We start from the raw sequence: 12,715 nt of genomic DNA on the forward strand, positions 1-12,715 counted from the left end.
CGTTTAAGACAAGACTTAAGACATACAAGGCGAGATCTGCCCAGGAGCTAACGGGGATCCACCCATACCCGCGCTAGTCTCCGAATTGGACCTGTCAATAACTCCAGGGTCCATGGGATAGTGGGGGCTGTCAAAAGTCCCAAGTGAAATCTCTGCCTGTGTTAGTTTTGTAGGGTTGAACAAGGTGACTGGGCTGGACTTGGGATTTCTGAGAAAGAATGAAGAATAATACAAATAAAAGGATGAAAAATGTTTATGCCAATCAAATGTGCGATGATATATTAAAAGCTATAATAATATGTGTTGATACAAATCTAACATAGGTTAAATAAAACAAAGAAAATATATGCGTGTCTGGCCGCTTCTGGCCCCCTTTTCTCCTTACCACCTAGTCTTTAGGTCGAGCTGGCCCCAGCTCTGACAGACCTCCTTCAAGCCTCAGTCGTAGACTCGGGAGTCGAACCCTCGGTCGACAGAGCGTCTTGCAGATCCACTTCGACGGAGTCGCCGAACTTGACGTTGATCTCCTCCAGACTGAGTCCCATAGTCTGTTACGCAGGTTAGTCAAACGATACTCTCTTTTCAAGATTTGCAGGGAGGAAGGGGGGGGCATACCTCAGGGAAGTAGATATGGATCATGATGCTCGTCACAACAGTCACAGCCACAAAGACCATGAAGTACTTCCATCCGATGTTTTTCAAGGCCAGCGTGATGGGCGCACTGTAGGCGACGGCATTGGCGAAGAAACTGGCGAAGGCGATGGTGGATCCTTCGCTGCGCAGATGGGTCGGCCAGATCTCGGAGCTGTAGACGTACGCCGTGCACTCGATGGTGGAGGTGAAGTAGGCGCCGAAGATGAAGTACAGCGCTACGGACGCGTTGATGCCCGGCTTGTCGGTTCCGCCTAGATAGTACTTCTGCAAGGCAGCCATGATACTGAGGATGGTGGCACTGCCGAGACCGCCAGCCACTGTGATTGAAGTCGTTAGCGCTAGACCTTATTGGGAGGGGACGGGGAAGAGTTAAAATGGCACATACCCAAGAGCTTAACACGTCCCACGCGGTCCAAAAGGAGAACGTTGATGCCACAGCCGATGATGGCACACAGCGTCCAGACGACACCCAGACCCAGTTGCATGGTGGTGCCAAAGCCAAGGCCACCCATCAGGGTGGGGACAAGGTTCGCGATAGCGGTGATACCAGTTGCTTGACCCATGGTCCACAACAGGATAGAGCAGAGAGCCCGCTTCCGGTGGGACGCCGTGCGGATAATGTGCATATAGCCACTGGGGGAGTTCTTCTCAACCTCAACCTGTGCCTTAATCTGGCGAGCCTCGGCGTGGGCAAAGGTTGCCCGTTGGTCATCCTTGGTCTGGTGCAGGTATTCCAGGATACGGATGGCCTCCTCATCGCGGCCCTGCTCCATCAGCCAGCGCGGGGACTCGGGGATGAAGTACAGGGACACCAGATAGATCACTCCGACGGCGGTAAGGACGATAAACACCAATCTCCACTGCACCTCGGCCGTAACAAAGCTGAATGCAAGAGCGCAAATAGCTGCCATGATGTATGCGGTGACGACGCCCACTCCATGCAGACCGACGAGCATCCCGCGCGTGTGCGGCGGGGAGACCTCGCTCATGTACACGGGGGTGTTGGCGAAGATCATGCCCGAGCCGATACCACAGATAACACGGAAAACGATGAACATTTCGACATTGACGGCACCCGCCTGCAGAGCACCCGAAATAATGACGATAACTGCGGAGATTGCGTTGGCAATCCGACGTCCAAATTTGTTGGCCAGGGGTGCCTGGATAATGGATCCCACAAAGGCGCCTCCGAGAAACCTTTGCACTCAGTCAGTACGCAATCCACGGAAGGTGTTAAGAACGGAGTCATCTACCCTGCAAGCATACCATCCTGGCGAGACGTAACGTCAGGTGTGGTCAGGAACTTGGCAATAAAAGTCGGCTGAGATAGCGAGCCCGAAAGAGCATTGGCCGCAAAGCCGTAGACGAAACCACCCAGACAAGCAGTAGCCACAACCTGTAGACAATGAGATCAAGCCAGCCCAGAAGCACCGCTGTCGAAACCTACCAGAATATTAATCAAACTGGTCTGCGGCGCGTCCGCCCCTCGCAAGCTGCGAGTCTCAACGATAGAGCGGCTCTTTTCTTGAGATTTGCCCATTTTGATCCTAGTAAACTGGGATTGACAGGTACAAAACGGGTCAAGAGAAAGGATGGAAAAGCATGCATAAGTGTAAACAGAAGATGAGGGACCCTAAGACCTTTCATCCTCTAACCGCCACCCCTATCCGAGCTAAGGGGTAAAATCGACAAGCAAATCCTTCTGCATAGTCTGGTGGATGTTCGATATTCATCACTCACAGGGTTTGTGCATGAGCGAGCAAAGCCACTGTTGGCCCTAGTCTGGGGCCCTCTTTCCCAAGCACCGACAAGGCAACAATGCACCTACAATTTGGTAAAGTAGCTCGCTCCAACGGGTTAGCCAATGGACATCGTCATCTGATAATCCTGCCCTAATTGACCAAGCATGGGATCGGCGTATGCAATGGCCGACAGGGGAAGGAAAGTAACAGGCCGGGTGGAAGTCGATGGTCCAAATCCCGGCGACAATCTTCCTCATGACTCGTCTCATCTACAAGTGCTGGAACAATCGTATTGTGGTCGGTCAATAGGCCACCGTCGCGCGTGACGGGCAATCACAGCCCAATGGGGCTTCATAGTCGGTGCAAGGATGAAATGTGGATAACCCTAGTGCTGGCCCCACCTCGGCAGGAGTGTCGGGGGGTGGAGCCATAAACCATGGAACCGTGTCCAAGTGGAACAATAGCCATTGTGGGTCTTTGACGGCGGGTGGTGGTCGTTGGCGTGTGAATCTCCCTGGAGATACTAAGTGACCCCGCTGTCAAAATTGTGGAAACCAGCATGGCCCCCAATACCTTCGTGCTGATCAATGCCCGTACCGAAATGCAAAGGGGTGCCGGACATAAATTCGTGGTCGCTGCAGTAGGATCAAAAAGACTTGCATCAATCAACCAGTCCATTGACCCTTGTCACTCTCCGGCCGCTTTAGCTCCATTTTCGACACATCAAGATCATCTACCCTACGATTTCCGCCAATCATGAACGTACAGGAGGCACCGATCTTCCCCGTCCTGGAGGGTAAGGTCGCTATCGTGACTGGCGCCGCCCAAGGGATGGGTAAGGCCACCGCCTCGGTATTCGTGCGAGCCGGGGCGAAGGTAGTCATCGCGGACGTCAAGGCGGAAGAGGGCGCGCAGGTCGCAAAGGAGCTTTCTGAGCTCGGGGAGGTTCGCTTTGTGCAGACGGACATCTCCAAGTCTGAGGACGTACAGAGGCTGGTAGCTGAGACCGTCAGCGCGTTCGGGAAACTCGATGTGGCGATCAACAACGCCGCCATGACCCCCGACAAGACAGCCCTCCTCGAGTTTGATGAGGATTACTGGGGTCGGCTGATGGATGTGAATCTCACAGGGACCGCCCTCTGCTGCAAGTACCAGATGCAGCAGATGAAGAAGCAAGGCCATGGTGGTTCCATCGTTAACATTGCTTCTATCAATGCCTACTCCCCACAGCCTAACATGCCTGCGTATACGGCGGCTAAGCATGCGCTGCTGGGGTTGACCAAGCACGCGGCGACGGAGGGTGGCCCCTCTGGCATCCGAGTCAACGCCATTGCCCCTGGGGCTATTTTTGTAAGTGTCCCTGCTACGCCAAGATGGGCTTGGGCTGTAACTAACCGGTAGCAGAGCGAGATGTCTGCCAAAGCGCTGGAGATTATGGGAACAACACATGATGAGTTTGCGCCCAAAGTGAGCAGTCTGAACCGGTTCGGACAGGCCCACGAGGTAGCACATGGGTCATTGTGGTTGGCTTCCCCCGGTTCTTCATACGTAACGGGTATCAGTCTCCCTATTGACGGCGGGTTTCTGTCTAAATGGTAGATTAGGTCATTTGGCTCACGCGGATGTTTTATAATAGCTTTAGTTTCACGGTTAGCAGCATGTTAGCTATTAGCCACTGGGGCCCTTGTGGGTCGTAATCAACCTAGCTTCTACCGCTTGCATGGCACCATGGCCTGGGGTTCCACCCCCATCAGAAGCTAAACCAATGACACCTTGGCGTGAAGATTGCGAGACGTTGATGTAGGGGGCTACGCGTGACCTGATTAAAGGAAGTTGAAGACCCAGCAAGCTCAGCAGTGAGGGCAGCATTATCCTTGTCACACCATCTCCACCTGTAACGACTCAATTCCTACATCACCATGGGCAGCATCGCACCCCGCATCTACGAAGGCAAAGTTGCCATTGTAACGGGCTCAGCCCGAGGTCTGTTCACCATCCATCCCCTGTTCGCAAGTTGTCCCCCCCCGACTGACCTTTCCTTCCCCAGGCATTGGGTCCGCCATCGCCCGTAATCTCGCTAGCAAGGGAAGCAATGTGGTGATCAACTACGCCACTGAAGCCTCAGACGCCCCTGCCGCGGCCCTAGCGGCAGAGCTAAAGCAGGCACATTCGATCCGTGCCCTTCCCCTGCGGGCAGACATCACATCGCGCAGCGAATGCGAGCGTCTTGTTTCCACAACCAAGAAGCACTTCCGCAATCCCCATACCGACGCTTTTCAAATCGACATCCTGATCCACAATGCGGCGATCGTTTACGTCGGGCCTGTTGAGACCGTTGACGAGACAGAGTTCCAGCGCATCTATGAAGTGAACGTTCTCGGCCCCATCTTGCTCACGGGGGCATGCAAGCCCTACCTGCCAACGGATCGCTCCGGGCGTATTGTAATGCTGTCCAGCATCAACTCAAAGGTTGGCACGGCGTACACGACGCTCTACGCTGGAACCAAGGGCGCCGTGGAGGCCATGACGCGGGTCTGGTGTCGCGAGCTTTCTGAGCGAGCTACCGTTAACTCCATCAACCCAGGCCCTGTTATGACGGCTATGTATCTCAACGCGTCGGACGAAATCAAGCAGAGCTTGGCCCTGTGGAACCCGTTGACTCCACTCGTCCCGGTTCGCGAAACAGATAGCCCGGAAGTGAGGGCGCTTGGGGAGAAGTTTGGCGGCAGGGCCGCTTATGCGGAGGAAATTGCGGGTCTGGTGGCCACGATTTGTAACCCCGAGTTTGGCTGGTGTACGGGGAGTATCATTTCTGCAAATGGTGGGCTATCGTTTAGTGTCTGAGCGACGATGTGGGTTTCGAAAATTGAAGCTTCTATAATTTTCGTCCCAATAAACCATTGTATCATGTGGACCATCCAATTCCTAAATGTATACTGGGGTGACTGAGCACACTCCACTAGCGACAGTTTTGACTCGCCTTACTACAGAGAGCGCAGCTGATCGATTAGCATGTCGTCAAGAGGGCTCAACGAATAAGTGGACTTGATAAAGATGATAGACCTGTAGTGGTTGTGTTAAAGTCGCATGACAAACGAAGCAACCCGACGGTCCTCGGGCGATTGATGGTCTGGCGGTATTCTCATCTTGATCTTTCAGGCATCTAGCATTGACAACCTCGAAATGTATTCTTTTCGAAATATTTGTTGTCAATGAGGATGATGTGCAATCAAAATTCCTATTTCAAAGGTATTGACAGTAACCAGTACCACGCTGAACTATTCTACCCCCACTTTAGCGGAAGATATATATCACAAACCGGAAAAAACGAAGCTGACACCACAACGGTTTCCACGTCTTAGGCTTCGACTCAAATTCTCGCATATATGTTTGCACTTTTAAATGTCAAACTTCAGATTTTTTTTTCTCTTACAATCCAATCGAAATTCATCTCATGCATACGCAGCTGGCCTTGCTAATGTGATATGTCAAGTGCCATGGAATAGCAAGGCGGTGATCGACACACGAGGCAGCCCAATAAGAAGCGGTAGAGCACAGTCTCACGGTCAAGTTATCTCTTGAATACTGCAGTAATGTCAAAAGTCCAGTCACTGTGGAACTATTGCCAAATTGGATTGAGCATGACGAGCCTAAGGTGGGAACCTCGGGGTCTGTCGACTATGATATCCAACAAACAGTGTTCCATCATGCTAAGTACAACTAGCGAACGATTTCTACCACTATTGACATGTTACAATTGATAGTCTCTCGCTAAGAGAGCCAGAATCCATCAAATTTCGGTATAGACTAGCTTGAAGCAATCGTGTCGGCGCGGGCCTACTCTGTACGGGATGCTGTTCGTTTCGAGCCTGACGACCTCGCACGGCTTGGAAGGATAGTTACGGGCATGGCCACCGACAACTGCTGAAGACTTTAGTTTAGCCAGTAATACGTCCGATATAGTCAGTGTCAATGATATTGACCATGCTTGAATGCGATCAACTCATGCGCGGAAACAGGGAGTGGTGGAACCAGAGGTCCTTTGAAGTCCGGGGAAACCGCCCCTGATGTGCAAGCTGACCAGCCGAGAATCTCCTGAGCCTGGACCTTGCGTGGTTTAGGTAGGAAATAAAAACACTCCACGATGTGTCTAAGCGCAACGGGCTATAACTGATAACAGGAGGATCATAAGATAAAAGCCAGATAGATTGAAAATCAACCTGATCTTATGCGAAATAGATTCCGTATGTGAAGCTCTATTTTCTACCTTGACGAGTCCTGGTTCACAATCTTTGGGAATCAGAGGGTGTAGGGTCCTGATTTCTGTCTGAGAGCAAGAGGATATATATATACAAGATGAAATTCGAAATCGGTCTTTGATCATTCTTAGTCTTAAAACTACAGTGAAACTATAGAGACACAAAATAAATTGCGTATCCGAGGCTTGATCATTTACCATGTCGAGCTTCGATGCACAACACGTTCGACCCCATCGTTATACGTATTGTTTCAACACAAAGGGGGAAAGAAAGACTCTCAACGGGTAGGAATGAAGCATTATGTATGTCTTGAGATGCAAGTTATCTGTATATCAAATTACTTCATATACATGAGAATGAGTTTCCGAATTGCTGTGGTCGGCGTACCGCTCTGCGAATTGGAATATAACCCACAGCCCACCAGACCGGGACCAGATCCGTATTTCAGGCTAGCTGGGTAACCGGACTTGCGAACGGTGGTGTCAATGAATCCTACTACTGTTGGTCCTACTACTATACCAGATGGTTAATTGTTTCTGGAAATGATTCCGTGGCTATGAATTGATTTAGTTATAATTCAGATAGAGTCAATGATGATTTCTTTCACCAACTCCGGCGCGAGATAGTCGTTGACCCCCACCCCCACCCCCTCCCCCAGAGAGTGGTGTTTCCCAGCTGAATGTCTCCTTACTCTGCTAGGAGCGACTTCAAGACATCAGCAGGCGTCCGCTTTGGAGCAGAAAGCTCCAGGAACTCCTTGCTGCTTGTAGAAGCCGAGCACTTCCCTTCCCACGCTGTTTCAAGGGCTCGCTTGATCGAGTAAATGACGTTCTTGGATTGCTTGGTTGCCGCATATTGGTACTCATACAGCATGTCGATGAAAGAGACGTCTTTGTAACTAACGTCTTTGACGGGAACACCAATGTGTTGCTCAATCATGCCGAGGATCTGCTTTCCAGTGATATCCTCGGGTCCATTTAGAACGTATTTGGCCTTGTTGTGCATGGAAGTATCATCTTGAGACAGGAGATGAGCTGCAAAGATACCAACCTCGTCGGGGTCGATGATCCCGACAGGTGCATCCTCCGACAGCATCAGACGAAGGCGATCCTGCTCCCCGGTCTTGCGGTACTTCTTGATTATTTCCACAGCAGGCGACAAGATAAGCGGCGAGAAGACATTTGGCTGAAGAGATGTCCATTGCAAGTTGTTGAACTCGGGCGAGTCGAGGAGAGCTTCGATGGCCCAGTGCTGCCGTGGATAGTAGGCAGGACAATCCGGGCGCACATTCGCAGCCGTCGTCGAGATCCGCACGACATACTTGACGCCGGCGTTGAGGGCATTGAGATGGAAAGTCGACTCCTCGGCGAACTGGTTAGGCGCATTATGAGATGCAATGAAAGCTCGAGTAACTTGGTGCTCGCGGAGCCAGTCGACGGTAATCTCCACCCAATTTTGCTCGATCACTTCAACGCCGGGTAGTTTGGCAAGCTCCTGTGCCACCGGACTAGTCGAGGAGCGAGTGAGAGCAATGATGCGGTATCCCGACAGCGTGCTGGTTGATTGAAGCAATTTTGGAAGCGTCTGAGTAACCGCTCGGCCGGTGTTGCCGGTGGCACCGACGATTAGGATGGAAGGAGTCATGGTTTCAAGGTATGTAGTTCAAGTTGCGGATTGTTTAGATATGGGGGCCTCTGTTAGATACTATACCCGGCTACTATCTTGATTGATCATGGATAGTATTTAGTTAGTTGGTTAACTAGTTACCAAAGAATGATTGATAAGGTGATCATAGCTCGTGAAGTTCTATGGCAAACTGCCGGCCTCCCGCTAAAGATACCAATGACGTTTACACATGGTTAGATCGTTTCCAATATTCTTTGCTGGTCATTATACGCTACAAAAACTCTACCATATTTTATCATTGAGTCTGCTCTCCAAATACCCTTGCGCAATTTTCTTGATTTGTAGCGCATGAAATCGTGCCCGGGGTTCCCTGTTAGCTTCCAAGTGGTGGGATCCTGGTGGGATACCGGTGGGATGATAGTGGGATACCAGTGGGATTCCGGTGGGATGATGGTGGGATGATGGTGGGATGATGGTGGGATGATGGTGGGATAATGGTGGGATGCCGGTGGGACATGGTGGGATCCCGGTGGGATAATAGTGGGATCCCGGTGGGATGATAGTGGGATGCCGGTGGGATGCCGGTGGGAGGGCAAAGAAGCCTCTTGGCAGCCCGAACACCCACGTAAGCTCAGCGAAGCCCACTCTTACAACCACTATACAGTTCCATTTCTAGGCCACTCTTGTATGGCCGCTAGGACGCGCCCTGCCAATGGAAGGCCTTGCCAGCGAGGCCGAGTTCGTCCAGAGACCTACAGACCCACCCACATCCGACGCGTTTCGGTGTCAATTTCCTGGCTGCAACGCTAGATACCGACATAAGGAGCATCTGAACCGCCACGAAAGGTCGAAACACATCGCGCAGCAGGCTTTTATTTGTTCGGAATGTGGTCGCGAATTCCAACGAAGGTATCTACATGTTGATACCCTCTTACAGCACCAATCAACCCTAACGGTAGAATATGAAAATTAGTGATACTCTTCGCCGTCACATACGAAAGCAGCACAAAACAACAGAGCTTCTAACTCCCGCACGCCGAGCCTGTGCGGGCTGCCATACAGGCAAGACTCGATGTGAAGGGGGCGTACCATGCGAGGAATGCGTTCGTCGCAAGATTCAGTGTTCTTCCCGGGACCATGCTTGTATTGAAGAGGAGCAACAAACCCGATCATCAACCCCACCTTCACCATCTCTTAGCCATGTACAGTCAGAGTCATATCACCCGGATAGGAGAAAGCAGTGGATTGATCGTTATTTTGAGACATTCCATCCGTGTTGGCCTTTCATCCATAGAGGCTCATTCAATATGCGCCACGAAACCCCGTTACTTCTACAATCAATGACAGCCATTGGCATGTGGACATCAAGGGAGCAGTCTGCACAGTCTGCAGCAGTGGAGCTCCATGATAAACTTGACGTTGCTATTCGAGATCAAAGAGTATGTCAGACCACCCACATTATGATGTATCTGGTTACTAACGTGGAAATTTTAGGACAAATGGGATGCTACAGAGGTAGAGTCCGCGTGTAGCGCCTGCTTCTGGCCAATAGCCACATACCAGGCCATCTTACTACACATTATCTTCTCTGTTATCATAAAGGCTGGCGAAGTGATTCCCCTCGACTTGAAGACACCTATCTCCGCTTCCGATTTAACATTACTCGATTCACTTGTTGCCAGCTGCCGAAGACTAGGAATGTTCTATTACCCGAACATGCTCGCCAAGTATACGGAAGCTGACCTGCCCTCGTTTGTCTGGGTGGGCATTGAGGAAGTGAAACGATTTAACATAGCTCTTTATAAGCTTTCTCGGAGATTGTGCAGCTCTACTTTGGAGAACATGCCTCTGCTGCATGCAGATGAACTCCAATTTCCTCTGCCGGTCAATGAGCCCCTGTGGAATTCTGTCAAACGAGACGAATGGGAAGCTAATACGAAAGAGGAGAATACGGTCTCCCTAAAAGATGATTGTCAGGCGAAGTGGATTTCAAGATTTGCTGATATATTACAGCCGTTGTTGTAGCAGGCTTCATACATTTAGCTCTCGCCGCCCGTTGGATTTCAGATCAGATGATACAATGTGATATATCCGATCGGCCCTGCATAGGACTGGCAGGCAACCCGGGGGTAGCCTATCTATGAAGTCTCATATAGCACGTCACATAGGCTATATACATAGACAAAGTAGATGACCACAAGTGCCTCCCATTCACGAATTCCTTTACCAAAACTTCCCCTAATCCTCCTATGTTCCAGCCCCCATTACCCTGAAACCCGACGCAAATACCCCAATTCAGGCCTTGGTCGTATCACAGCAGCACTTCTGGGCGAACTTACTGCAGCCGTCGCCCGTCATATGAGAGAACTTGTAAGGGTCGCAGTACTGCTCGCATTTGCCAGCCCAGAACTTGCTGCACGAGCTCGGTTTGTGGCAAGTGCCAGATCGCGCGGCGAGGTTGCCGTCGAGGTTTGCTGCGGGGTTGGCGAGCACGCTGGCCGCAGCGGTAGCGAGGACGATGAGGAAGTTGGTCTTCATTGTGGGTTGTAGTGGGGTGAAGAGGGATGTGGATTATAGTTTGTGTTTGTGTTGGTTTTGGCCTTGAGTGCTTCGTGACTGCGCAAAGGAGGCGATCTGCTTTGGCTTTTGTACCTCACTGTGCTTTGACCTCTAACTTGAACATACATGGGTGTTAAACTTTTTTGACAACGTCGCTCGTATTCAGTGGGACGAGGTAAGATGAGGATCAACGATATGCCCGTCCCAGTGGTGAATATATCGATATCGCGTTCCCGCTTCTAGATGTATACTATGTTGATCAAATTATCCGAACAAAGACTGATTCGGTACCGAAGAATCTATCAATTCACTAGCCCGGATATCTTTTCCAGAAGGAGCAAAGCGACTGTTGGGGGCCAAACTACGATGTCTTAGTTCAATGGATACGAGGTCCAATTTGACGATCACTTCGTATTCACCACTCTGTCTTGTTGTATTTCTTCTTGATTCTAATGAGCGTTCGGAGTAGTCCCGGCTACTCTATGCATTTATTTTCTCAGAATAACAGACTGGGTTAGCCCCAGATCAACTTCTCAATCACACTGTCCTGAGTAAACTCCGCATCGTTATCGTCCAACTTCTCGTTCCCCTCCCGATACCTCCATCTTTGCCCCATGACCTCCTTGAAAGACCTCACATCAACATTTCCCTCCTTGATATATTCCGAGAAGGGCCAGACAGCCTGAACACCCTCAAGGGGCCTCAACTTAGCATCAAGATCCGGCGCAACAAACAAGACAGCGCTGAGCCGACGGACCCCCGGGGTCCGGCGAACGCGGTGTCTGGCAGCACGGATACGCCCCCCGCTCAAAACAACAGCGCACCACCCCGTCAGAAAGACCGTGGCGTCTCCGGGGACAGGGTGCCATGTGCCCGGGGCGTCGGCATCTTCGAGCTCAAGACCCGCTGTGCCATCCTGGAAGATAATGCTGAAGGTTCCATAATCAGTGTGGGCACCACAGCCGTTGGAGCACTCTGGGTCCGCTGTATCCGGATTGTAGTCGCACAGACGGAAATTCAGGTTACCGTCTTGGTGGGCGGCAGCAAGATCGGTACCGGCAACAAGGCCGAGGCAGGAGAGGATGGAGGGAACGTAGTCGGCGCGGAGGGTGTTGAAGAAGGTGAGAATGGAGTCTAGACCGTGGGTGGCTATACTTTCGTGGAGGGGAGGGGGAATAAGAGAGGCACGATTGGACGATAGATCGATGGTGAATTTCTGATCCGAGGACTTGTTGTGACGGGCTGCTGTCTTGAAGACGCCCCGGTGGGGATAAGTTGCGTTGAGCATCGTGGCATCTTCCGGGTGAGAGCGCAGATAGTCGAAGAGGCTGTGGATGGCAAGGAATGGTGCCTGGGCGTCTAGCTTGATGGATAAAGCGGGGGAGTTGGGGGGCAGACGGGAGATGGTGTCGACAGGCGACTGTTAGTGTACGACCTGGGGATTTTCCAGGCTCGTCAAGGCATGCTTCGGGGCAACGTTGGCGGTGGCCATGACTGCACTGTAGTTTGATGAAGATGGACGGAGGGTGAAGAAGAGGATCCGATCAGGTACAATGAGCAGAGTTCAACCATGGAGATGGTATATGCCAGTGACGTCATAGAGTTAGAGCCCACCACTCACATAATAGGTAGGTACCAATTCATCAACCAATGAAATACCTGTACTATTGTTTTATATATGATGTCTTCCTTCAAATATCTAATGAAGATTATCAATTGATCACTATTTCAGGTCACCATGATTTGGACATAATTACCATTCTATATTTACTTCTCTCATATATGTTCCATAGAACCAATCAAGCCCTAGTAAGAAAGTACTCAATAAGAGTTTACTTTACCGCAGATCGCGCAAGCACCTGATCAATTAGCCTC

At 51.0% G+C, this 12,715-nt stretch overlaps 6 protein-coding genes across 6 annotated transcripts; 2 read left to right on the forward strand and 4 right to left on the reverse strand.

The window, feature by feature from the left end:
* Positions 1-431: 431 nt before the first annotated feature.
* P168DRAFT_342752 (general substrate transporter) lies at positions 432-2,194 on the reverse strand (the record flags this gene model as incomplete). The annotated part of the gene is made up of 5 exons (XM_024841821.1): positions 432-548; positions 616-971; positions 1,040-1,851; positions 1,908-2,050; positions 2,102-2,194. 5 exons carry the CDS (start codon positions 2,192-2,194, stop codon positions 432-434), a joined length of 1,521 nt encoding a protein of 506 aa, XP_024693732.1.
* Positions 2,195-3,144: 950 nt separating this feature from the next.
* Positions 3,145-5,240, forward strand: P168DRAFT_342757 (SDR family NAD(P)-dependent oxidoreductase; the record flags this gene model as incomplete). Its single annotated transcript, XM_024841822.1, has 3 exons — positions 3,145-3,746; positions 3,801-3,944; positions 4,374-5,240. The coding sequence occupies exons 1-3, from the start codon at positions 3,153-3,155 to the stop codon at positions 5,238-5,240; spliced, it is 1,605 nt and encodes a 534-aa protein (XP_024693733.1). The 5' UTR covers positions 3,145-3,152.
* Positions 5,241-7,295: 2,055 nt separating this feature from the next.
* On the reverse strand, positions 7,296-8,598 carry P168DRAFT_289951 (NmrA-like family protein). The gene has a single exon (XM_024837111.1). It carries the CDS (start codon positions 8,297-8,299, stop codon positions 7,343-7,345), a length of 957 nt encoding a protein of 318 aa, XP_024693734.1. The 5' UTR covers positions 8,300-8,598; the 3' UTR covers positions 7,296-7,342.
* Positions 8,599-8,993: 395 nt separating this feature from the next.
* P168DRAFT_234984 (Zn(II)2Cys6 transcription factor) lies at positions 8,994-10,306 on the forward strand (the record flags this gene model as incomplete). Its single annotated transcript, XM_024833438.1, has 3 exons — positions 8,994-9,190; positions 9,255-9,720; positions 9,776-10,306. 3 exons carry the CDS (start codon positions 8,994-8,996, stop codon positions 10,304-10,306), a joined length of 1,194 nt encoding a protein of 397 aa, XP_024693735.1.
* A 6-nt stretch (positions 10,307-10,312) lies between these two features.
* P168DRAFT_281476 (uncharacterized protein) lies at positions 10,313-10,819 on the reverse strand (the record flags this gene model as incomplete). Its single annotated transcript, XM_024835932.1, has 2 exons — positions 10,313-10,419; positions 10,621-10,819. The coding sequence occupies 2 exons, from the start codon at positions 10,817-10,819 to the stop codon at positions 10,313-10,315; spliced, it is 306 nt and encodes a 101-aa protein (XP_024693736.1).
* Positions 10,820-11,232: 413 nt separating this feature from the next.
* Positions 11,233-12,377, reverse strand: P168DRAFT_289953 (Clavaminate synthase-like protein). Its single transcript, XM_024837112.1, has one exon. The coding sequence runs from the start codon at positions 12,126-12,128 to the stop codon at positions 11,355-11,357; it is 774 nt and encodes a 257-aa protein (XP_024693737.1). The 5' UTR covers positions 12,129-12,377; the 3' UTR covers positions 11,233-11,354.
* Positions 12,378-12,715: the final 338 nt, after the last annotated feature.

The sequence above is a fragment of the Aspergillus campestris genome (genome assembly GCF_002847485.1).
Source record: "Aspergillus campestris IBT 28561 chromosome Unknown P168scaffold_5, whole genome shotgun sequence".
NCBI classification, from domain to species: Eukaryota; Fungi; Ascomycota; class Eurotiomycetes; order Eurotiales; family Aspergillaceae; genus Aspergillus; species Aspergillus campestris.